The sequence below is a fragment of the Macaca fascicularis genome, chromosome 13, assembly GCF_037993035.2.
Source record: "Macaca fascicularis isolate 582-1 chromosome 13, T2T-MFA8v1.1".
Classification (NCBI taxonomy): domain Eukaryota; kingdom Metazoa; phylum Chordata; class Mammalia; order Primates; family Cercopithecidae; genus Macaca; species Macaca fascicularis.
This window is the reverse complement of record NC_088387.1, coordinates 83,107,347-83,133,079: the sequence shown is the minus strand read 5'-3', so window position 1 is coordinate 83,133,079 and position 25,733 is coordinate 83,107,347. Positions and strand designations below refer to the sequence as shown.

At 36.1% G+C, this 25,733-nt stretch overlaps 1 protein-coding gene across 3 annotated transcripts in view; it reads right to left on the bottom strand.

Annotated features, from left to right (window-relative positions):
• Positions 1-25,733, bottom strand: part of SOS1 (SOS Ras/Rac guanine nucleotide exchange factor 1) — a 148,479-nt gene that overhangs the window by 55,834 nt on the left and 66,912 nt on the right. For all 3 annotated transcript variants that reach the window (XM_045369465.3, XM_045369466.3, XM_045369467.3), the window contains exons 3-6: positions 23,447-23,578; positions 21,175-21,339; positions 18,759-18,968; positions 15,275-15,418 (exon numbers count right to left, since the gene is read on the bottom strand). In XM_045369465.3, coding sequence (XP_045225400.1) covers positions 15,275-15,418; positions 18,759-18,968; positions 21,175-21,339; positions 23,447-23,578 — 651 coding nt within the window. The remainder of the gene's footprint in view (positions 1-15,274; positions 15,419-18,758; positions 18,969-21,174; positions 21,340-23,446; positions 23,579-25,733) is intronic.

The following is a 25,733-nucleotide window of genomic DNA, read 5'->3' as shown; positions in this document are numbered from 1 at the left end:
CGCCCGGCCTGACCAGGCTAGTCTTGATCTGCTGGACTCAAGTGATCCTCCTGCCTCAGCCTCCCAAAGTGCTGGGATTACAGGTGTGAGCCGCTGCGCCTGGCCTCAGATTGCTTTTTAAGAAATGATTGAATAGTAATACCACCAGATCAGACATCAGAAGACGTGAGCTCTGGTTGTTGCAAAATGCAATATGGCATGTAAACTTCTAAGTCATACTGGATTCCTTGAGCTGGCTCCTAGTTGACTTCCCAATTTTTAACTCCTTCAACTTTATTCTCAACTAAAACTTGCTATCATAACACCAGAAATTGCAGTCTATTATGTTTTACAGAAATTGATAGTAAGGTTTCAAAAATAACAAGAGGATGGAGTCAGGTATGAATACAGTGGATTGGAGAAAAGACTACAAATGTGAAGAGATGCTTATAGCTTAGGTCTCTTCCAATTCAGAAATGATCATATGCCACAGACATGTTTGCCCTCCTCCCCTTTCAATAAGTCCTAATTTATTACACAATTTTTATAACTACAGGTAAAGAAAAGGCTTTATAATGTGGCTTAAAAGCATGGGTTTTGGAGTCACAGAGATGCACATTTCAATTCTGACCCTACTATTTATTAGCTGTGTAACCTTTGACAAACTACTTACTTTCTCTAAGCCTGTTTCCCACTGGAAATGTGAATAATAATTATTTCACAGGGTTGTTTACAGAACTAAATGAGATATAAGTAAAGGGCTTATAATAGTATCTGGCACAGAGTAAGCCCTGCATAAATGGTAGTAGCTAGTACTATCATTTTGAAATAGCTAATCTCAAGAGAAAAAAAAAATCAACAATTAACGAAGAATCCAAACACTCTTCACAAAGTTTTATTCTTGAAGACAAGTTTTTAGAATGGCAAGCAATTCTGAGAGATGGTATGAGTTAATAGATGATTTTATGATAGGTTCATTGGTTAAAATGTAACAATATTCATAGGAAATACAAAATTGTCAATACACATAATTGACAGAAAAGTACAGAGAACAGCCTAACCTAACTATACCCACCATCGAACTCAGAAAAGTTCAACATTTTATAATACCTGCCTCAGCTTTTTAGAAAAGAAATAAAACAATATAGATGTAATTGCTTCCTTTAGGCTCCCTTTCATAAGCTTATCTCCTGCTGATCACCAGAGGTAGTCATTACCTTGAATTTGAATTTTTTCCTTCCCGTGTACGTTTTTATATCATAATTACATATGTATCAAGAAACAAAGCAACATGTTGTTTTGCATGCTTTCAAACTTCATATAAATATCATAATGTATACATTCATCTATAAGTTGCTTTTTATACTCAAACTTTGTTCATCTATTTTGATTCATAGTTCCTTTCACTTTATTTTAAAACTTTGTATAATATTCTACTGTATGAATATATCATTTTCTCTAAATCCATTCTCCATTGATAGATAACTGTTTCTTGTTTTTCACAATTTAAAAAATTCTGTAATTTTACACTTCACTTTATTGTGCTTTGCAGATATTGCTTTTTTTTAACAAGTTGAAGATTTGTGGCAACCCTGTGTGAAGTAAGTCTATTGGCCCCATTTTTCCAACAGCATGTGCTGATTTTGTCTCTGTGTCACATTTTGGTAATTTTTGAAATATTTCAAACTTCTTCACCATTATTACTGAGTCAGTGTTCACTTACCATTCTGAAACTCCTAGGGCCCTTAAGAATTATGCTAAATCTACTCTGGCTGTGCCCTATAAATGGAACAGCAAAGCCTGGATGATAGTACAACTGTTTACAACATGGTTTACTGAATATTTTAAGCCCACTATTGAGACCAACTGCTCAGAAAAAAACAAAACAAAACAAAACAAAACAAAAAACTTCTTTCAAAATACTGACATTGAACCTAGACCCTTAAGAGCTCTGATGGAGATATACAAGGAGATTAATGTTGTTTTCAAGTCTCTTAACACAGCATCCATTTTGCAGCCCATGGATCAAGGAATAATTTTGACCTTCAAGTTTTATTATTTCACAAATATGTTTTGTAAGGCTGTAAGTGCCATAGACAGTGATTCTTCTGTTGTATCTGGACAAAGTCAACTGAAAACCCTCTGGAAAGGATTCACCATTCTAGATGCCACTAAGAACATTCATTATTTATGGGAAAGGTCAAAATATCCACATTAACAGGTGTTTGGAAGAAGCTGATTCCAACTCTTGTGGATGGCTTTGAGGAGTTCAAGACTTCAGTTGGAGGAAGTAACTGCAGATGTGGTAGAAATAGCAAGAGAAACAGGATTAGAAGTGGAGCCTGATGATGTGACTTGAACTGCTGCAAGTTTATGATAAAACTTGAATAGAGAATTTGCTTCTTATGGATGAGCAAAGAAAGTAGTTTCTTGGCTGGGCGTGGTGGCTCATGCCTGTAATCCCAGCACTTTGGGAGGCCAAGGCAGGCGGATCATGAGGTCAAGAGATCGAGACCATCCTAGCCAACATGGTGAAACCTGGTCTCTACTAAAAATACAAAAATTAGCTGGGCGTGGTGGCGCACACCTGTAGTCCCAGCTACTCGGGAGGCTGAGGCAGGAGAATCACTAGAACCCAGGAGGCAGAGGTTGCAATGAGCTGAGATCACACCACTGCATTCTAGCCTGGTGACAAAGTGAGATTCAGTCTCAAAAAATAAATAAATTTAAAAAATTTAAAAAAAAAGTGGTTTCTTGAGATGGAACCTACTCCTGGTGAAAATACTATGAACATTTTTATAACAACAAAGGACTCAGAATATTACATCAACTTAGTCAATAAAGCGGTGGCAGAGTTTGAGAGGATTGACTCCAATACTGAAATAATTTCTACTGTGGGTAAAGTGCTATCAAACAACATCACCAGCTACACAGAAATCTTTCATAAAAGAAAGAGCCAACAGCTGTGTCAAACCCCATTGTTGCTTATTTTTTAAACTGCCAGTCACCCCAACCTTCGGCAGCTATCAACATCAAGACAAGACCCTTCACCAGCTAAAAGATTATGACTCACTGAAGGCTAAGATGATCATTAGCACTATTTTAGCCGTATTTCTAAATTTAGGTATGTATGTTGTTTTAGACATAATGCTATTACATGCTTACTAGACCACAGGATAGTGTAAACATAACTTTTATATGCACTATAAGCCAAAAAAATACTGACTTGCTTTATTGTGATATTCACTTTATTGCAGTAGTCTGAAACCTAAGCCACGAGATCTGTATAACTTAGTGTGCACATATGCATGAGTATTTTTTAGAGCATGTAAACTACCAGGGGAAGTTGCTTTCCAAAGTGGTTTTATCAATTTATATACTTAGCAGCAGTGATTTTTCCCAGTTGTCCACTTCCTTGTCAACAATTTGATACTATCAGACTTAAAATTTGTTAGCCTGATATTGCGAGACTATGTCAGTGTTATTTTTATATGTATTTCCCTGATTACTAGTAACGCTGAGAATCTACTTATATGGTTATGGGCCATTTATTTGTATCTTCTCTTCTGAGAATTGTTTATTAATAGCTTTTGACCATTTCTATTAGCTTGTCTTTACATGTTAAATTGATAGTTTTTAAAAATAGCTTTATTGAGATATAATTCATACACATTCACTCCACCCATTTATTGGGCAAAATTAGATGATTTTTAGTTTAACGGAATTGTGCAACTATCTTCATAATCTATTTCAGAATATTTTTATCACCCCCTCAAAGAAATCACACACTCTTCAGCTATTACCTCCCAAATCTCTAAACCCCCTCAGCCCTAGGCAACCATGAATCTACTTTTTGTCTCCATGGATTTGCCTATTCTGGATATTACATGTAAATGGAATCATACAATATGTAGTCTTTTGTGACTGGCTTCTTGTGTTCAGCATAACATTTTCAAAATTCATCCATGTTGTAGCATGTTTCAACACTCCCTTTTAGTTTTTTTATATTGTGGTAAAATATACACATGAAAATTACCATTTTAGCCATTTTTAAGTATACAATTAAGTGGCATTAACAGACAATGTTGTGCAACTGTGCATTTCCAGATCTGAACTATTCTATCATCCCAAACTGAAACTCTATCCATTAAACAGTAACTGATCATTGCCTCTTCCCCATAACCCTTGGTAGCTTCTATTTTCTGTCTCTATTTAAATTTGACTACTCTTGTTACCTCATATTAGTGGAAACATACAATATTTGTCCTTTTGTGTCTGGCTTATTTTATTAGCATAATATTTCCAAGGTTCACCCATGTTGTAGCATGTATTGAAATTTCATCCCTTTTTAAGCTGAATTATATTCTACTGTATATTCTACTGTAATGTATTTACCACGTTTTATAATTTAACCATTCATCTGTTGATGGACATGTGGGTTGTTCCCAGCTTTTGGCTATTGTGGATAATGCTGCTATGAATGTTGGCATACAATTATATAATTGAATCACTGTTTTCAGTTCTTTTGGGTATATATCTGGGAGTGAAATTTTTGGATCATATGGTAATTCTACGTTTAACTTTTTGAGAAACCAGCAAACTGTTTTCCAAGCAGTTGCTCCATTTTATATTTCTATCAGCAAAATATGAGGATCTCAGTTTCTCCACATCTTCATCAACACTTGTTACTTTCCCTTTTTTATTTTAATTTTAGACATCTTAGTGTATGTGAAGTGGTACTGCATCAAGTTTTTTCTTTTAGAGATACGGTCTAACCTTGTCACCCAGGCTGGAGTGCAATCATGTGATCATGGCTCACTGAAGCCTCAACCTCCTGCGCTCAAGCAATCCTCCCACCTCAGCCCCCCGAGTAGCTGGGACCATAGGCGCACACCACCATCCTGGGCAAATTTTCCAATTTTTGTAAAGACAAGGTCTCACTATGTTGCCCAGGCTTTATAGTGGTTTTGATTTGCATTTCCCTAATTTCTAATGAAGCTGAGCATCTTCTAATGTACCATGTTGGCCATTTATATATCTTCCTTGGAGAAATATCTATTCAAATCCTTTGCCCGTTTTTTAAATTGGGTTATCTTTTTGTTATATACACTGAATACTAGACTCTTATCAGAAATATCATTTACAAGTATGTTTTCCCTTTCTGTAGGCTGTCTTTTGCTTTCTTGATGGTGTACTTTGAAACACAGAGTTTTTAATTTTGAAGAAGTCCAAATCATCTACTTTTTCTTTTATAGCTTGTGCTTTTGCATTATCTAAGTATCCTTTGCCAAATCCAAGGTAATGAGGATTCAGACCTGTTTTCTTCCAAGAGTTTTATAGCTTTAGATCCTACATTGTCTTTGATCCATTTTGAGTTAATTTTTGGATACGGTACAGGGTTCCAACTTCATTCATTTGTGCTTCTCTTATAACTATGGTGTCTTTTCTTGAATAGAAGTTTTAAAACGTAATCTCTTCCTTTCTGGTTTGCTCTATGTGTTAAGAAATCTTCCTATGTCAAAGTCATATAAATATATTCTCCTATATTTTCTTTTGAAGTTCTACTCTTCATTTTTAGATTTTTAATATGTTGAGTACTTTCTGTGAATTATATGTGTTATGGAACGAATTTTTTTCCATATAACCAGGTTTGACTCATTATCATTTATTAATGAATTCATTCTTTCTCTACTGATTAATGTAATATCTGTCACATATCAGGAGAATATAAGTATATATTTTTTTCAGGGTTCTTTGTTCTGTTACCTAATTGTTACCTGCACCAATACTACGCTCTTGTTTACTCCGGCTTCATAATAAGTCTTAGTATGTGGCAAGACTTTATCTAACATGCATTTTATCTAACAAGTACTTGAGGGGACAAGAACAAGTCCCCTCAACTTGTTCTTCCTCAAAATTGTTATTTTTGCTCCTCATTCTTAACACGTGAATTTTAGGATCGGCTTGCTATGCACTAAATTTGTAGATTATTTGGGGGACAACTGGTATCATTACAGTACTGAGTCTTTCTGTCCATGAACACAGTATATATTTCCATTTATTCAGATCTTCCTTATGAATCTAATTTTATTTTATTTTATTTTATTGAGATGGAGTCTCACTCTCTCACTGGGGCTGGAGTGCAGTGGCATAATCTCGGCTCATTGCAACCTCTGCCTCCCGGGTTCAAGCGATTCTCCTGCCTCAGCCTCCTGAGTAGCTGAGATTACAGGTGCCCACTCAGCTAATTTTTTGTATTTTTAGTAAAGATGGGGTTTCATCATGTTGACCAGACTGGTCTCGAACTCCTGACCTCGTGATTCGCCTGCCTCAACCTCCCAAAGTGCTGGGATTACAGGAGTAAGCCACTGTGCCCAGCTAATTTTATGATTTTTTTTTTTTTTTAAAGCAAAGGTCTTGTATTTAGTCAGGTTTATTTCCAGGTACTTTATAGTCTTATCTCTATAGTGAAAAAAGTCTTTAAAAATATTATATATTCAATAGACTATAACTTAGCACAGTAATGCTACCAATTTTTACAGGCTGATCTTTTATCCAACAGCTATAATGAGCTTGCCAACTAGTTTAATACTATATAAATTTACTTGGGTTTGCTATATAGATAATTATATTAACTAAAAATAGGACAATTTTGTCTTGCCTATTCCTTTTCTGTCTTTTTGTATTGGGCAGTACTCACTATTAGAGTGCTGAATAGAAGTGGTGATGGTGGTATTCTTTTCTAGTTTCTTAGTTTTGCTATAGTTTAACCACTATTATATCTCTTACAGACTTTTAGTAAATATCCTTTATTAGGTTAAGAAAGTTGCCTTCTATTCCTTGTTTGCCTGACATTTTAAAGAAATTTATGAATGAATGTTTAATTTTATGGAACCCTTTTTCTTGAGATTTTAACCTGCTAAAGTAGAATACTACATTAAAACTTTTTAAAATGTCAAACCACATAAGAATAAACATCATAAGATATATCATATTTGGACATATGTTTTACTGTATCATAAACTGATTTTTCATCGCTAGTTTTGTTAATACCCGAGAATGTCTCATAGTTTTTTCTTGTATTGTCGTTATCTAGTTTTGATAATGTATTCATACAATCCTGATAAACTTAAGTTACCCTTCATGTCTCAATTCATTGGAACAATTTGCAAAAGAGTAAGATTAACTGTTTCCTGAAGATTGGCAAAACTCATTGTCATATGCTGTCTTCTGTTGCTATAACTGAATACCTGAGACTGGGTAATTCATAAAGAAATTTATTTACCACAGTTTTGGAGGCTAGAAGTTCAAGACAGGCAGGTACATCTGGTGAGGGCTTTCTTGCTGGTAGGGACTCTGCAAAGTCCTGAGGTGGTGCAGGGCACAGCAAGGGGACTACTGCATGTCAGCTCAGGTCTCTTCCTCTTTTTATAAAGACAGGCCTGCCATCATGGGGTCCACACCCTGATGACCTTATCTAATCCTAATTACCTCCACAGGCCCCACCTCCAATCAATCTATATAGTTGGAGATTAAATTTCCAATACATAAAATATGAGGACACATTCAAACCATAGCATTCACAACACCTGGTCTATGCTGCAAGTCATTTGTTAAAACATATTTTGACTATTCATTTTTGAATGTTTTTTAACTTAGGACATTGATGCTGCTCTTTTATATAATTTTAAAGGTTATGTCATTACAGTTCTTAAACATTTTGAAGTGGATCTTAGTGTTCTTCCATGATTTAAAAAACAGGCTTGGTACAGTGGCTCACATATGTAAATCCCAGCACTTTGGGAGGCCGAGGCAGGTAGATCACTTGAGGCCAAGTGTTCGAGACCAGCCTAGCCATCATGGCAAAACCTCGTCTCTACTAAAAACACAAAAATTAGCCGAAAGTGGTGGCACAGTAATCCCAACTATTGGGGTGGCTGAAGCATGAGAATTGCTTGAACCTGGGAGGCAGAGGTTGCAGAGAGCCGAGATCCCATCTAGTATTTGTGTTTCTTTTCCCGTTGATCAGCCATGAGATCTTTTGTTATATCAATTTCTAATTCACGAATTCTGTTCCGTTACTTCCTTACATATTATTCTCTTAGGTGTATCCTGTTCTCTTGTTTCTTGGGTTGAAAGCTTAACTCATTCATTTTTAATTATTACTATTTTTTCAAAAAACGTGTAAAACTGTAAGCTTCTCTCTGCAAAATTTATGTTGAAACTTAATCCTCAAGGCAACAGTATTAAGATATATACAGATATATATCTGTATATATATATTTAGATATATACAGCTGACCTTTGAACCACCTGTGGGTTAGACTTGCACGGATCCACTTATATGCAGATGTTTTTCAACCAAATGAGGATCAAAAATACAGTATCTGTGGGATGTGAAACCCTTGTACACTGAGGGCTGGCTTTTTGTATATATGGGTTCCACAGGGCCTATGCAAGTTTTGCAGGGCTGATGTGGAACTTGAGCATGTGTGGATTTGGGTATCTACAGGGAGTCCTAGAACCAATTCCCCACATATACTGAGGGATGACTGTGTGTACACACACACACACACACACACACACACACACACACACACACTCTGTTGTCCCTTGTATCGGTGAGGGATTGATTATAGGATCCCATGCAGATACCAAAATCTAGGGATGCTCAAGTCCGATATAAAATAGTATATTTGCATATAACCTTCAGAGGATCCCTATGTTACTTCTATATGTAAAGAGTTGTTATACTGTATTGTTTAGGGTATTGTAATGTACCCTGATGTAATGTATTCTAATGTGCTCAACAATATGTTAGTACAGCTACAATTATGCCAGTTATGCTTTTTTTCCCCAAAAAATATTTTCAATCCACAGTCGGTTGAATCCACAGATGTGGACGCCATGGATATGGAGGGTTGAGTGTGAGAGAGGCAGAGAGAGAGAGAGAGAGAGAGAGAGAGAGAGAGAGAGAGAGAGAGAGAGTGTGTGTGTGTGTGTGTAAAATCAAATGTGTTAGTCTAATCTCCTGTAGTCTAATCTTTTTTCTGTTTGATCTGTTAATTTCTGATGGAGACGTGTTAAAATTTCCTATGATAGCAATTTTTTTTTAGTTTCTTGTAATTCTGTCAGTTTCTACTTCTTATATTTTGAGGCTTTATAATCAGATGCATACACATTAATGGTTGTTATATCTTCATGATAGTATCCCTTTTACTATTAGGAAGTGTTTCTCTTTTTTCCTCCTCAGTGCTTACTTTGTGTAATTTTATCAGTTAATCTGAATATTGGTATACAGGTTTGATAAGTTTTTATATGTTACGATTTTTCATCCCTTTATCTTAAAATATTTCTGTGGTTCTGTTTTAAGAACATCTTTTATAAGATGCATAAAGTGGATTATTTATTTATTTATTTGAGACAGAGTCTTGCTCTGTCACCCAGGCTGGAGAGGAGTGGCATGGTCTAGGCTCACCACAACCTCCACCTCCTGGGTTCAAGAAATCTCCTGCCTCAGCCCCCTGAGTATCTGGGATTACAGGTGCACACCACCATGCCCAGCTAATTTTTGTATTTTTTTTTTTAGTAGAGACCGGGTTTCACCATGTTGGCCAGGCTGGTCTCAAACTCCTGACCTTGTGATCTACCTGCCTCGGCCTCCCAAAGTGCTGGCATTACAGGCGTGAGCCACTGCGCCAGGCCTAAAGTGAATTTAAAAAAAATCAAATATAATTACTCTCTTTAAATAGGCTGAGTTTCATCAGTTTGTATATACTGAGTTACTAATGTAGTTGGATTTTTTATATCATTTTATCTTCATTATCACTGTTTTTGTTTGCTTCATTTATTCTTTCCTATTATCAGTGAAAATGATAAAAAAAATTACTATAGTTCCTTTTTCCCTATCTGTACATTATAAGCTACAGGTAGTATTTCTGTTCTTTTGGTGATTTTCCTAATTTTTTAAAAAATAAATATGGCTATCTATAAATTTTTCAAGTTATTTTTCTATCACAAACACAAGTCCACTTTACATACTGTATACTTTGTCACTAATACATAGAAATATAGTTTAGTCTTTCCAAGACAAAAAACTTTAAAAATATTTTTAAAACTATTCAGCAATTCATTAAATTTATCAACACATTTTCTATTTATTTATTTAGAGACAGTGTCTCAGTCTGTCACCCAGGCTGGAGCACAGTGGCATGATTTTGGCTCACTGAAACCTCAGCCTCCTGGGCGCAAGTGATCCTCCTACCTCAGTCTCCAGAGTAGCTGGGACTACAGGTGCGCACCACCACACCTGGGTAATTTTGGTATTTTGTTTTGTAGAGACGGGGTTTCGCCATATTGCCCAGGCTGGTCTTGAACTCCTGAGCTCAAGTGATCTGCCCACCTTGGCCTCCTAAAGTGCTAGGATTACAGGTGCAAGCCACCGGCCTACACCTACCAATTTCTTTTTCATCATCAGTTCTTGTATTTCTTGACTTCCCTTTGAGTAAAACTTTCCTTCTTGCTAAAGAACGCCATCCAATGCATCTTATAATGAGCGTCTACAAGTAGTAAACGCTCTTGGTCGTTGTATGTTTGAAATGGTTTTTATTTATTCCTCACCTTTTCCTCATTTTTGATAAATTCAGGAATAACTTTACATAAAGTCAGTAATTTGATGACTTTTTATTGTATACAATGCATTTCTGTGACCACCACCCAGATAAAGAAATAGAACATTTCTAGCACCTCAGAAATCTCTGTCATGTTTCCCAGTCAACCACTATTCTAATAATCTGTTTCCAAAGATACATGTTTCTGAACTTCCTATATATCAATATAGTATGTACTTTGAGTCTTATTATACTCAATATTATGTTGTTGCTTTTATCAGCAGTTATTCTTTTTTATTGCCAGATAGCATTTTCTTGTGTGAATATACCACTAATTATCCATTATGAATAAACCTACCACGAACATTCTTAAATGTCTTTCAGTCAACATAAGCACTCATTTTTGTTTGATATATGCCCAAGAGTTAAAATGCTGGGTCATAGGGTACATTGTGTGCTTAGCTCTAGTAGATATGCCAAACAGTTTTCCAAAGTGGCTGTACCAAATTACACCCTAGCCCCAACCAGCAAGTAGACTTCCAACTACTCCACCGTTTCAAAATTCATTTCCTTGATGAATAACAATGTTGAGCATCTTTTTTTGTGTGTGAAGTACGTACTCAAGTCTTTTGCCTATTTTCTAAAAACAAAACAAAACCAAAAAACCCTGAAGTTTTAGTTACTGATTTGTAGGCATGTAGGAGTTATTTTGTTTTGGGGGTTTTTTGTTTTTTTTCAGAGTCTCGCTCTGTCGCCCAGGCTGGAGTACAGTGGTGTGATCTTGGCTCATTGCAACCTCTACCTCCTGAGTTCAAGCAATTCTCCTGCCTCAGACTCCCAAGTAACTGGGATTACAGACATGCACCACTATGCCTGCCTAATTTTGTATTTTTAGTAGAGACGGGGTTTCACCATGTTGGCCAGGCTCGTCTCAAACTCCGGACCTCAAGTGATCCACTGGCCTCGGCCTCCCAAAGTGCTGGGATTATAGGTATGAGCTACTGTGCCCAGCCAGGAGTTCTTAATATATCCCAGATATGAGTCTTTCACTGACTACGTATATAACAAATATTATCTTCCAGTCTATAGCTTGCCTTTTCATTCTATTAATTTTTTCTTTTGATGAAAGGATATTCTTACATCTAATGAAGTCCAGTTTATCAATTTTTTTATTTCATGGTTAGTGCTTTTGTGTCCTGTTTAAGAAATCTTTGTATATTCCAAGGTCATGAAGAACACTTATGTTTTCTTCTACAAACTTTATTATTTAAAAATTTGGGCCGGGCGCGGTGGCTCAAGCCTGTAATCCCAGCACTTTGGGAGGCCGAGACGGGCGGATCACGAGGTCAGGAGATCGAGACCATCCTGGCTAACACTGTGAAACCCCGTCTCTACTAAAAATACAAAAAACTAGCCGGGCGAAGTGGCGGGCGCCTGTAGTCCCAGCTACTCCGGAGGCTGAGGCAGGAGAATGGCGTAAACCCGGGAGGCAGAGCTTGCAGTGAGCTGAGATCCGGCCACTGCACTCCAGCCCCGGCTACAGAGCAAGACTCTGTCTCAAAAAAATAAAAAATAAAATAAAAAATAAAAATTTGTCCTCATTCTTGAATAATACTGTAGTTAGATAGAAAATCCTATTTTACCTTAGTACTTTAAAGATATTACTCAACTGACTGTTAACCTCTGTTGTTAAAGAGAACCCTGCTGCCATTCTAATTATAGTTCCTTCGCAAAATATTTTCTTTTCTGTTTTAACAGCTTAACAGTTTTTTTTTTTTTTTGAGACAGAATCTTGCTCTGTCGCCCAGGCTGGAGTGCAATGGCGCAATCTCAGCTCACTGCAAGCTCTGCCTCCCGGGTTCACGCCATCCTCCTGCCTCAGTCTCCCATGTCTTAACAGCTTTTAAGATTTTCTCTTTTTTTCCCTTAAGACCAAGTCTTGCTCTGTCACCCAGTCTGGTGAAACCACCCAGTCTGGAGTACAGTGGCGCAAACTCAGCTCACTGCAACCTCTGCCTCCCAGATTCAAGCAATTCTCGTGTCTCAGCCTCCTGAGTAGCTCAGATTACAGGCTCCCGCCACCACGCCTGGCTAATTTTTGTATTTTTTAGTAGAGATGGTGTTTCACCATGTTGGCCAGGCTGGTCTCGAACTCTTGACTTCAAGCAATCCATCTGCCTCAGTCTCCCAAAGTGCTGGGATTACAGGCATCAGCCACTGCGCCCAACCCAAGATTTTCTTTATCTTTGATGTTCTGTAGTTTCACTGCCATGTTTTCAGCTGTGTGTTTATTTTTATTTATCATGAACAATATTTGGAATTCATTTTTGATGTGGGAACTAATGTCCTCATTCTTGAAAATTACCCATTTTTATGTTTTCAAATATGGTTTCTCCATCACTCTTTGTCTGGAACTCCTATTAGATGTATACTAAGCCTCTCAGCTTATCCTTATTACTTTTTTTTGAGATAGAGTCTTGCTCTGTCACTGGAGTGCAGTGGTGCGATCTCGGCTCACTGCAACCTCCACCTCCTGGGTTCAAGCAATTCTCCTGCCTCAGCATCCCAAATAGCTGGGATTACAGACATGCACCACCATGCCCGGCTAATTTTTGTATATTTAGTAGAGATAGGGTTTCACCATATTGGCCAGGCTGGTCTTGAACTCCTGACCTCAGGTGATCTGCCCGCCTCGGCCTCCCAAAGTGCTGGGATTACAGACGTGAGCCACAGTGCCCGGCTATGCTTATTACTTTCAATTGGTCTTTCATATTTCTTATCTTCGTCTGTGTGTCACATTCTCAGTGAAGTCCTCAATTCCATCTTCCAATTTACTAATTTTATCCTTGAACTGGGTCCAGCAAATGTTGTACTATATAAGTTATTTCAATGCTTGTATAATATATTTAATTCTCAAAATCTCTGTCTTTTGATATCTAGAAATCTGCTCATTTCCTTTCCACCTATTTTTGTTTCATAATATCTTCTTTATAAATGGATCATATTCCTTCACTTAGCTCTTTCAGCATCCTAAACTTTTAAACTTTTTGTATGTCTATTATACAAAATCAGTTTCATCTGGAATAAATTCATGTTGTAATTGTTGATTTTATTATCATTCTCAGAATTAGAATTTGCCTTGTTTTTTGGAATTTTGTATTATATGCTTCTTGGTGGGAGACTTAATGTTTTGTTTCCTTTTTTTCTCCCATTCCTTTATGATCACTCTTCCAAACCAGAACCTACTCTTAAAATGACTTTGAGGGTTCAGGCTTCATATTAGCTTAATGCTGTAGGAAACTTTGTTAAGTTATTATTGTAAAGCAACGTTTTTGTCTCCCCACATCAAGTCCACAACTTTTTAGAAAACTTTACTGTAGATACCAGGTTGGCAGATTTTCCTAGCATCCTATTATAAGGAGGGACTTGAGCAAGAAGTCTTGCTCTGGCTTTCATGGAACACATTTGAAACAATTCACTGTCCTTAAGAGCCTAAACACCCAGATACCAGAGCTCACTACCTTGAATGTCTATTCCATTCCTGATCTTGTTTTCAAGTCTAGTATATATATTCCACATTTTTCTTTTTATACTTTATTACTTATGTGTGTTTGGAGCAGGAATGAAGGGGCTATGGTGATGCTTGAACTTACCATTCTATTTTGCCTGAAAGTCTTAATTTAAAAAAATAATTTTACAAGCTCAATGCTGTATCATAATCAGTGAGATTTTAGAATGAGAACACAGCAAACGCTAGAAACCTCAGAACGACTCTTAATGCTAACTTATTAGAACTGACTCATGTATTTTAGCATTTGAAATATCTGAGGAGTTAATTTGAAATATCTGAGGAGTTAATATCTTTCTATCTCATGGTATCTCAATCATCCAGATCCTGGATCCTACTGTCCTATTTACTTCATTCCTATTCTAAATAATAATGTAGTTATCACATACTGAGTAAGCTTACTATGTGAAGGTAGATAGGTAAATACTTCAGATAGGTTATTTAATTTTTCATGAAAATCCTGGTATTACAGATCGAGTATCTCTTACCCAAAATGAAGTGTTTAAGATTTCAGATTTTGGATTATTTGTATTATACCTACTGCTTCAGCATCCCGAGTCTGAAAATCCCAAATCTGAAATGCTCCAATGAGCATTTCCTTGGAGCATCATGTTGGAATAGTTTCAGATTTTGAAGCATTTCAGATTTGGGATGTTTGGATTAGGAATATTCAACCTATATTAAAATTCTTATTTTACAAATAAAGATATGGAGGTTTAAAGAAATGAAATAACTTGCCACTGGTCACACAACTAATAAGCAGCAGAGCTTAGACTGGAACACAAGTAATCTGACTTCAGGTGCAAGTTCTGTGGTCTCTTCCTTAATAGTCATTCATTGACTTTTCTTAACCTTTTACAGTAGGCCATTGGGTGACAGCTGTTATACCTCCCCTTGGTGGTATCTGCTTTTCTATAATTAACAAGAGACCACTTTTTCTGTTTGGTAAGATAACAGAAACATATGTTGACAATGACCCTATGGAAAAGGAGCAATAACAGATAAGTAGTGAACAATTTGTATCTATGACTTTAGCTGGAAAGAAATAAGACTCTTAATTTTAACGTAAATGTAGGTTTTTATGTAGACTTTTTGGGTATATAATTGAAGTACTTACCTCTGCTAAGTCTTCAAAGCAGCTTCCTACTAGTGGATGGGGACTGCCTTCATCTGTCATTTCTACTGTATCTTCTATATGGCCCAGTAACTTTACACTAAGTTCATGTATATCTACTATACGACTAAATATATTTTCTACATCCTGTTTGGGGGAAAACACATAAATTCAGTGAGGCTGTATTATTATAATATTAAACAAATTTTGAGCCAATAACTCATTTTATAATCACAAAATTTAACATGGCAGATACAGTGAAAAATGTTAATGATTTACAAATATGAATAAAAGATAATTCAAGAATTCCTTCTGCAAAGATGTACAACTTGCAAATACATTTCTCTAGGTCAGTGGTCTTGTAACTTTCTGGTCTCAGGACTCCTTCACACTCTTAAAAATTATTGAAGATTCTAAAAACCTTTTGTTTATAACTATGTATTTCAATGTTTACCATATTAGAAGTTAAAACCAAAATTTAAAAAAAATATTTAATTCATTAAAAATAATAAACCCATTATGTGTTAACAAAAATAGCACTTTTATAAAAAGTAGCCAAATTTTTTTTAAACCACAACAAAAAACATTCAGCAGAAGAATGGCAATGTTTTACATTTGCAAATCTCTTAACATAGTATACTAGAAGACGGCAGGATTTTCATATCTATTTCTGCATACAATCTGTTGTGATACATTATTTCGAAGTATATGAAAAATATAGCTTTTCTGTGTAATTTTTCTATTGAGATAAAACTCATATACCATAAAATTCACTCGTTAAAAGTGTAGTTACTAGTCAATGGTTTCAATATTGGTTGTGCAGTCATCACCAGTATCAAATTCTAGAACATTTTATTACCATGAGAAGAAACCCTATGATTTTTTTGGAAGGTGAATAGCTAAATATCCGGTACAGTCACTCTCCATTCCTTCCCTCTCCCCAGTGCCTGGCAACCACTAATCTACTTTGTCTCTATGGATTTGCCTATTCTGGACTTTCCATATAAATAGAGTGACTATCCTTTTATGGTTCTTTACTAAAATTCAACAAATGATAGTTTCTTAAGGGTTAGTTGCAACATAGAATCTGAAACCATATCCATTTTGTACTTTAAATTAAAATTGGTTACTATTATTTGATTTCTTTTTTTATCAGTGACTATATTTATCAAGTCGACTTTGAGGCATGGCTTATATAAGAAACTCCTATTTTAAATGTTGTTTTGGTGAGATTTTGTGTAGTTATTCACCCTTCTAACCACCAGCACAATCAAGATACAGAACCTTTTCATCATCTTAACTTCTTAAGATGTGCCCCATTTCCATCAACCCTTACTAGGCCTCACTCCCAGGAAACCTGTGATCTCCTTTTTGTCTCTACAGAAATGTCTTTTCTAGAATATTAAATAAATGGAATCATATATTGTCTTTTGTGCCTAGTTTTTTGCTTATATTTTTGAGATGCACCCATGCTGTTGCATGCATAACTATTTCATTTTTTTTTTATTCCTCAGTAACATTCCACTGTATGGTCATACCACAGTTTGTTTATACATTCACCTGCTGATGGACATTTGAGTTGTTTCCAGTTTGGGGCTATTACAAATAAAGCTGCTATGAACATTCATGAACCAGTTTTGCATGGACATGTTTTCACTTCTTCTGGTTAAAAACCTAAGAGTAGAATTGCTGGGCAATATGGTTAGTTTATGTTTATTGTTATAGAGAACTGCCAAACTAGCCAGGCATGGTGGCTCACGCCTGTAATCCCAGCATTTTGGGAGGCCGAGGCTGGTGGATCACTTAAGGTCAGTTTGAGACCAGCCTGGCCAACATGGTAAAACCCTGCCTCTACTAAAAACACAAAAATTAGTCAGGTGTGGTGGCACACACCTGTAATCCCAGCTACACGGGAGGCTGAGGCAGGAGAATGGATTGAACCCGAGAGGCAGAGGTTACAATGAGCCAAAATCGCACCCCTGCACTCCAGCCTGGGCAACAGAGCAAGACTACATCTCAAGAAAAAAAGAGAGAGAGAACTGCCAAACTGTTTTCCAAAATATGCCAGTTTACATTCTCAAGTAATGTGGGAATTTTATATTCCCACAAGCAGTTGCTCCATACCCATTTCAACTTTTGGTATTGTAAGTCATTTACATTTTAGCCTTTCTAATGAGAATGTAGTAGTATGTCATGGTTTTAACTTACATTTCTCTAATGATTAGTGATGCTGAACACCTTTTGATGTGCTTTTTGGCCATTTTCGTTCTTGATTTTTGTGTCCTCAGAAACCTTTGCCTCTTCTTTACTCTTTTTGTTAAGCAACTTTATTGAAACATTATTTAGAAACCATACAATGTATCCATTTAAAGTGAGTGATTTAATAGTCTTTAATATATTTACAGATTTGTACAACCATCACGATAATCTACTGCTTTATTTTTTAATGTTCACTCATTGCCACAGCTTGAGCCCAGTCCCAGCCTCTGTAGTGAGCACTGCTTCTCTATCAGTCATTTATGCCTGTGTGGCTACAGTTCCAGGAATTACCAGTGTGTAGCTCCTATGACAATCTCACCTGTTCTCACTCAGCATTTCTTCAGGACCCAGTTAGGTTAGTTTGATTACTACAGTAAGATCAGTAATCCTTTGTCTAAGTGTCAATGTTACTAGCCCCTTCCTTTGTGCTCCCAATACTACTGCTGTCATACTTCTAATAGGGTAATTACCACATTTTATTGCAATGTATAGTTTATATCTCTGTCTTGACTAAACTTAAGGAAAGGAACTGTTTCTTTTCTTTTCTTTTTTTTTTTTTTGAGACGGAGTCTCGCTCTGTTGACCAGGTTGGAGTGCAGTGGCGCAATCTCGGCTCATTGCAAGCTCCGCCTCCAGGGTTCACGCCATTCTCCTGCCTCAGTCTCCCGAGTAGCTGGGATTACAGGCGCCCACCACCACGCCCGGCTAATTTTTTGTATTTTTAGTAGAGATGAGGTTTCACCATGTTAGCCAGGATGGTCTCGATCTCCTGACTTCGTGATCCGCCCACCTGGGCCTCCCAAAGTGCTGGGATTAGAGGCGTGAGCCACCGCGCCCAGCAGAACTGTTTCTTATTCATCTTTGAATCCCTGCTGCCAAGCATGGTACCTGACAATACAGTTGGCATTGATGAAGTGTAGGCTGAATGATTCAAATGACTCAAACAAAAATATCTTCCACCTAAACAAGAAGCTTTATCCTTTGGAGTACATGGACAATTCTGTGAATTCATTTTCACTTACATAATCAGTCTACTTTGTATTTTGTCTCTTAATTTCTGATGTTAAATCTCTTGAAACTGTTATAGCACTTTGTGATCATGAATTAAGTACCACAACTTAAAAAAATTAACAAATTAGTAATCATGAACTATACAACTTCAAATTTGAAGTGGTCATGCAAATTTCAGAACACATCCAATGACAGGCATATATACAATGATACTTACATTAGCTGAAAACAATTTTGAATTGGAGACAAAGGGCTCTCTAAAAACTTTTATAATTAGATTTAGTTCCCTTATATATTGTCGAATTTCTGCCATAAATGCTTTTACCAAATCATAGTAAGTTTGTTCTCCTGAGGTGGAAGGCTCTTCATCAGTTAAAGATAATATATTAATATCTTCTACATCTTGATGAAACATATCCATCAATACCTATATAGTCAGAGATATAAAAAAATAAAATATGAAGCTTTCGTCAAATTTGACGTGAAATGCTTTAAGTTCTCTGAATAAAGTTCTTAAATGATAAAAAAGCAAACAAGCAAATTTCTCCTCTTGGATATATTGCCAGCATTCCTCCACAGCTTCTCTAAAACAGAATTCAACATCTGATATCACTTACTACACTCCTCCAAGTTCTCTATCACTACTAGTATTCATCTGTCTGTCTCTCTTGTTAACCTATTACTTCCAATGTGTTTCCAGATCCTGTCTTTAATTTCTCTGACTTGGTTTTCTCTGTTTTATACCCTGCCATCATCACTTTATTCCATGGCCTCAGTATCTCATATTTAAATAATTTTTATAGCCTTCTATTTGGCCTATTTTCCTACATTTGTTGGGAACTGGTCAAAATAAGCTTTTATTTTCTGCAAGAAGTCTACTGTTACTAATCTTGCTAGAACACATCTTTCCCCTTCTTGCGAACTTCTACAGCATCATATCTCTATAACACAATAAAATAATATTTTATCTTGCGTGCTTTCTGATTGTTTCATGCATGTAAGTACAACTTCATCAACTCTGAAGCCTTGTTTTATATATACTTCTCTTGCATCTCCTGCCTGTGTTAACATGTAGTAGGTATTCAAAAATATTTTATTTATCTGCCTTCATTAAAAAACATCAAGTATTTCATATTCGTCTAGATAGTAATTTTTTAAAACTAAATACTTAATCATTTAAAAATACCCAAACATTTGAAATTCTTCTTCAAATCAGGTGGGTTTTTTCACTCTATATGGCCACATTCTCAAAGAACAAATAAATACTAAAACATAATTTAATGGAATCAGTAATCAGAAATAATATTCCAAATCAGTAAGAGTATAATGAGGAAAATGGAATGAAATGCTTCAACAGAAAATATTTTCCTTTCTGCAAAGTTGTTTCCGTAAAATGAACATCCTTAGGTAATGACGAAAAGCTTTAGACTCAGAGAGACCTGGAGTTCAAGTCTAGGCTTTGAAACTTCTCAGAAAATTCTGGACCAATTTCTTTATCCCTGTGAATTTCAGTCTCCTTTTTATAAAATGTAGATAAGATCACTCACCTTAGAGGAATATCATAAGGACCAATGGAGATACGCCACATATATGCCTAACCTTCAGTAAGTGTTTGCTCTTATTATTATTATTGTAAAACCACAAAGTAGTATCTGAAGAAAGCTAGGTGCCAAAGTAAAACTATCGTTTTGAGGTTTTACATTTTGAAAAATTGTTTTTAAGTAAATCCATAACCTTATAAATCTTTCAATCCAAATAAATTTTAACAAATTTACAGCCGGGCGCGGTGGCTCAAGCCTGTAATCCCAGCACTTTGGGAGGCCGAGACGGGCGGATCACGAGGTCAGGAGATCGAGACCATCCTGGCTAACACGGTGAAACCCCTTCTCTACTAAAAAAAATACAAAAAACTAGGCGGGCGCCTGTAGTCCCAGCTACTCCGGAGGCTGAGGCAGCATAAACCCGGGAGGCGGAGCTTGCAGTCAGCTGAGATCCGGCCACTGCACTCCAGCCGGGGCGACAGAGCGAGTCTCCGTCTCAAAAAAAAAAAAAAGAAAGAAAGAAATTTACTATTTGCCAGGCGCGGTGGCTCACGCCTGTAATTCCAGCACTTTCGGAGGCTGAGGCAGTCAGGAGTTTGAGATCAGCCCGACAAACATGGTGAAACCCTGTCTCTACTAAAAACAAAAAAATAAAATAAGTCAGCCATGGTGGCATGTGCCTGTAATCCCAGCTACTCAGGAGGCTGAGGCAGGAGAATCGCCTGAATCCAGAAGGCGGAGGTTGCAGTGAGCCAAGATTGTGCCACTGCACTCCAGCCTGGGCGACAGAGCGAGATTCCATCTCAAAAAAAAGAAAAGAAAAAAGAAATTAACTATTAAGAGATTACTCTAATTAACCCTAGTTGCAACAGCACAGAAGAAAAAAACTGCATGACATATATTTAAACACATTTTAATATCATATATCTAATATCTTATTTCTATAAAGTGGTATCTTGAATCCCTGCTATTAGGTTACTGGAGATATTCCCCAACACGTAGTACAATTTTATTCTACATGAATAGTATGTTAGCATTTAATAAGTCATAAAAAGAAACTTAAGAAAAAAATATAAAAGCTCAGTTTCCTACCTTGTCAGCACACATTGCCACTTTAATATCTTGTTTTGTAATTTCATAATGCCGTATATTTCTTACATAATTCCCAACCAGCTTTAAAATGTCTGCAGAAATGTATTCTAAGACTGCTACTATGTAAACAGAAACCTGATGGTCAATTTTATAACCTAGGACCTCCTGCAAAATTAAAAGAAAAGTATGTTTAAACATCATATACTGTAAATTTAACACACTGATTAAAAATAAAAAACATATTTGCAACTTAGCTTACACTTTTTTCCTGAGGCCTGTGCTTACCAACAATATTTAATTTTAAGTGGTTCAACAATGAATAATATATGTATTACTATTGAAAATGTAAGCTAAGACAAGGCAAGGCAAAATTACCTCTAATGATGTAAAATACTTAAGCAGCAGAGATTACAAATAGATAATCCCTAACCTATAAAGGAAGACCCAAGTTTGGAGAAGGGAATAAATGCTCCTTGTTACCTAATTCGGAATACCTGGAAGTAACTACAACAAACAAGTTTTTTCTTTTACAAAAAATGAGAGTTAATATATTATTGGTATCTAGGAATCTCTACCAGGCTTATACTTTTATCTTTACCAAGGGAAGATGGGCTCCCCCAAACTATAGTGGGCACATTCCTGGTATAACCCTGGCAATTTCTATGAAAACAAAATTCATGGCCGGGCGCGGTGGCTCAAGCCTGTAATCCCAGCACTTTGGGAGGCCGAGACGGGCGGATCACGAGGTCAGGAGATCGAGACCATCCTGGCTAACACAATGAAACCCCGTCTCCACTAAAAATACAAAAAAATTAGCCGGGCGTGGTGGCGGCGCCTGTAGTCCCAGCTACTCGGGAGGCTGAGGCAGGAGAATGGCGGGAACCCGGGGGGCGGAGCTTGCAGTGAGCCGAGATCGCGCCACTGCACTCCAGCCTGGGCGACAGAGCGAGACTCCGCCTCAAAAACAAACAAACAAACAAACAAACAAAATTCATGTTATGTCCTACTGAATAATGGCTGCTGTTAAGAAAATGTTAAATAGCCCTAGTATTAGACTTCAAAGAGAATATGGGCTTTTGTGGGACTGGTCTGTTCATACAGAATAACAAAATCTATTTTCCAAACAACTCATTTAAGGGAAAAAAACAACTTTGAAATAAGAAGTTTGTTACAAACTGGAGACAGGCTGTATTTATCTTTTAGGGTATATAAAAACTATTAAATGTATCATGATAAAGGTGTATTAAAATAAATTGAAATGATATTCACAATTAGCACATAAAACTCAAAATCTAGGATTATTAACATAGTATTTATATACCTCAATTTAATTCTCTTAGAATACAATTCAATGTATGGCCAATGAAAATCATGAAGAGAATGATGAAGTAGTTTTCCATAAGGCAGATATTTCTATTCAAACAATTGAATGCAAAATACAATCTTAAACTCATTCAAGTGTTTAACTTTAAATTTTGGAAAACATCAAGCAAACCTGAACTTTCTGACACTATCACTTAGAGTCTTGTGAACTTGGCCTAGAAGTTACTTAATCACTTTCTGCCTCTGTCACTTCATTTACAAACTATGGATAATAACAACTTTGTTGAGTAATAAAACTCAATGTATACAAGTATTAACATTTTGTCCATATTATAGTATGTACAAAATCGCTGGCATTTAAGTTTTCACTTATTATAATACCTATATTTTTGTTGTGAGAGATAACAGTAGTTCATTATATTAACTAAAATAGAAATAGCATTACTTGAGCTTCCAGCAATTTTTCTATTAGTTCCGTAGAGACTCAACTGACTTATTTATTTACATGGTAAATAGGACTGGAGAGTTTAGGTGATCTTTTTGTTCAGAGATTACACATAGCCTTATGGCCTTTTCACAGAGGTCTCTACACAAAGTATTAACATCAAAAGGATTTATAGGAACACAGGTCTAACCAAGAAGAGGAGTTTTATAAACTCTCTTTGTGGTCCTAATTACATCTGAGATAAACAAAATCCACAATAACTTTCCTAGTCCTCTCAACTTGCTTATTACTATTGATATGAAATTACTTTAAATCATGTTGCCCAGTTTATATTTTCTTATTATCATAGCATCCCCTCCCACCACATAAATCTCTGGAAAACTTAGAATGAGAGAATTTTACTCTTAAGTTGACTCAATTATCCATAAAATATATTCTTATTGTATAAAAATGGTGGGTTTTATTTTTCCCTTAAAAGGCAAGAAGGCAGTATTTCAGCATTACCTTTAATAAAGGATGGATTTTTTCTACTGGGAGGGATAAAGGGTTTCTTCGCTTCCTCTTTTCAATAGCTGATTGGGCATCAGCTATTGCCCACTTATCAATTGGATGAGGGAAACTTTTTTGAACACGTTCCTTGGAAAATAGGAAAACAACAACTAAGCAAATATATTAAATAGTGCTCTTCACTTAAAATTTACTTTTAAAATCAAAGAATACCAAAAGTAGAGCTTTTCACATGTGGTATAATTTACATTACAAACATATTGAAACTAAGAGAAAACAGTAATTGTCAATGAATTAGTTCCTTAATTAGGCAATAAGAGACTAAACATTCTTTCTATTATCTAGGGGAAATATCACATCCTGAATTTCAACTTCACTGTGATAAAGCTAATTACAAGAATGAGTAGAAGCTACCTTAAATAGTACTTGTCTAAAATTTCAAGGAACAACACCCAAGATCAAGAAGTAAATATCTAAATCCAGTTCTCATTCGTCCTTACTTTCAGTACTAATTACATGCAGCATTTTTCAATTGGAAACCTCTATGAATATTCTTTATCCACCATGCAAAGGCACTTCAGAACTATTTACAAATCATGGAAAGCAACAGTTTGCATTGGTGACAGCAATTTTAATACACTGTAATTTCTTTAAAGTCCTCCCATAGTCATTCATTTTTAACAAAATACTTCAATTTAATTTCCAGAAATTCTTTAGTTAAAACTTCCACTGAGAGTGAAAGAACTCAGGTTACTATCACAGTTGAATTTCCTTCCTTATTAAACTAATTCACTTCAAAAAGGCGCTTTCATCCTCTCAAAACTTTTAAAAATTCACTTGCAGGATACCATAACTAAAACCAGTAGAGGTCGCTATTACATAACTTTTACACGTGTTTTGAATAAATGAGTATTCAACTAGTATATAAAAACTAGATGAAATTAAACATCATCCCTAATTATAAATCTGAATAAAAAGTTTTAATTATTTGCTAGTAAAATGGAAAATAAAAAACGTGTGATGCCCTGTGATGTCCTTGGTGGTGAGAAGGGTGGAGAACACAATGATTCTTGGAAATCTTAAGAGCAAATGTATAAATTGAGGGGTGTAATCCACTCAATTTTAATAAATCTTATCTTCATCTATGTCCAAGGCTAAATCAGCTTCCAAATAAAGTTATTTTAATTCTAATTAATCAAATTAGAAGCATGTTGAAATAAATTATAGTAGTTAAAAATGGGGTTTACAAACGTTTTCAACTGTCTGGTTGAAAAGCTATTTGCCAGGACACCAGCCTCATACAGTAAAAGGCAATACAAAGGTCCAAATATGGAGAAGGCATCGCAGATAAAAAAGGAGAAAAGGGAAGGGGTAAAGGGAGAGAAGGGAACATCCAAAACAAGAATTCTTTTCTTTTTTCCAAGTTTATTTTACAGACTTGCTAATCCAAAAATGACAAGATATTCAGGACTAACTTACGTGGTTTTCAGTTAAAATGTTTATAGTGATGGGTTTAACCCATGATTAACTAAGTGTAACCATGGCACAAACCTAATAATGCTATGACCCTGTGGCTTTCCAACATTTTTTAAAACCCCAACTCATAGTAAGAATAAATTTTCAACACATTTTTACATTATACCCTAAAATACTGCACACATAGTCAAATGAAGCAAAGTTTCCTAAAACAAACCTGTCCTTATTATATGTAGCACACTGGCATTTTCTATTCTGTTTTTTATTTATATATTTACTTATTTTGAGACAGAGTCTTGCTCTGTTGCCCAGGCTGGAGTGCAGTGGTGCAATCTCAGCTCACTGCAACCACCACTCCCAGGTTCAAGTGATTCTCCCGCCTCAGCCTCCCAAGTAGCTGGGATTACAGGCGTGTGCTACCATGCCCAGTTAATTTTTGTATTTTTAGTAGAGATGGGTTTCCCCATGTTGGCCAGGCTGGTCTTGAACTCCTGACCTCAGGTGATCCGCCCACCTAAGCCTCCCAAAGTGCTAGGATTATAGGTGTGAGCCACTGTGCCCGGCCTGTTTCATTTTTTAAAATGAGGTTGGGCAATGCACTAAAGTAATTTTATGACTCCAGGCCATGACCTGGAGTCTAAAAACACTGGTGCACAGTGTAGATATAAAAGCAGTAGAAAAAAGTAAAAATTAAAAAAAAAAAGCAATAGAAAAGGACAGAAGTTGAACTCAACCTGACAATTAATTCTAAATAGATTTACATGTCTTTGAAAAAAAAAATCACCAGTGGTGGAATTACAGAGACTAA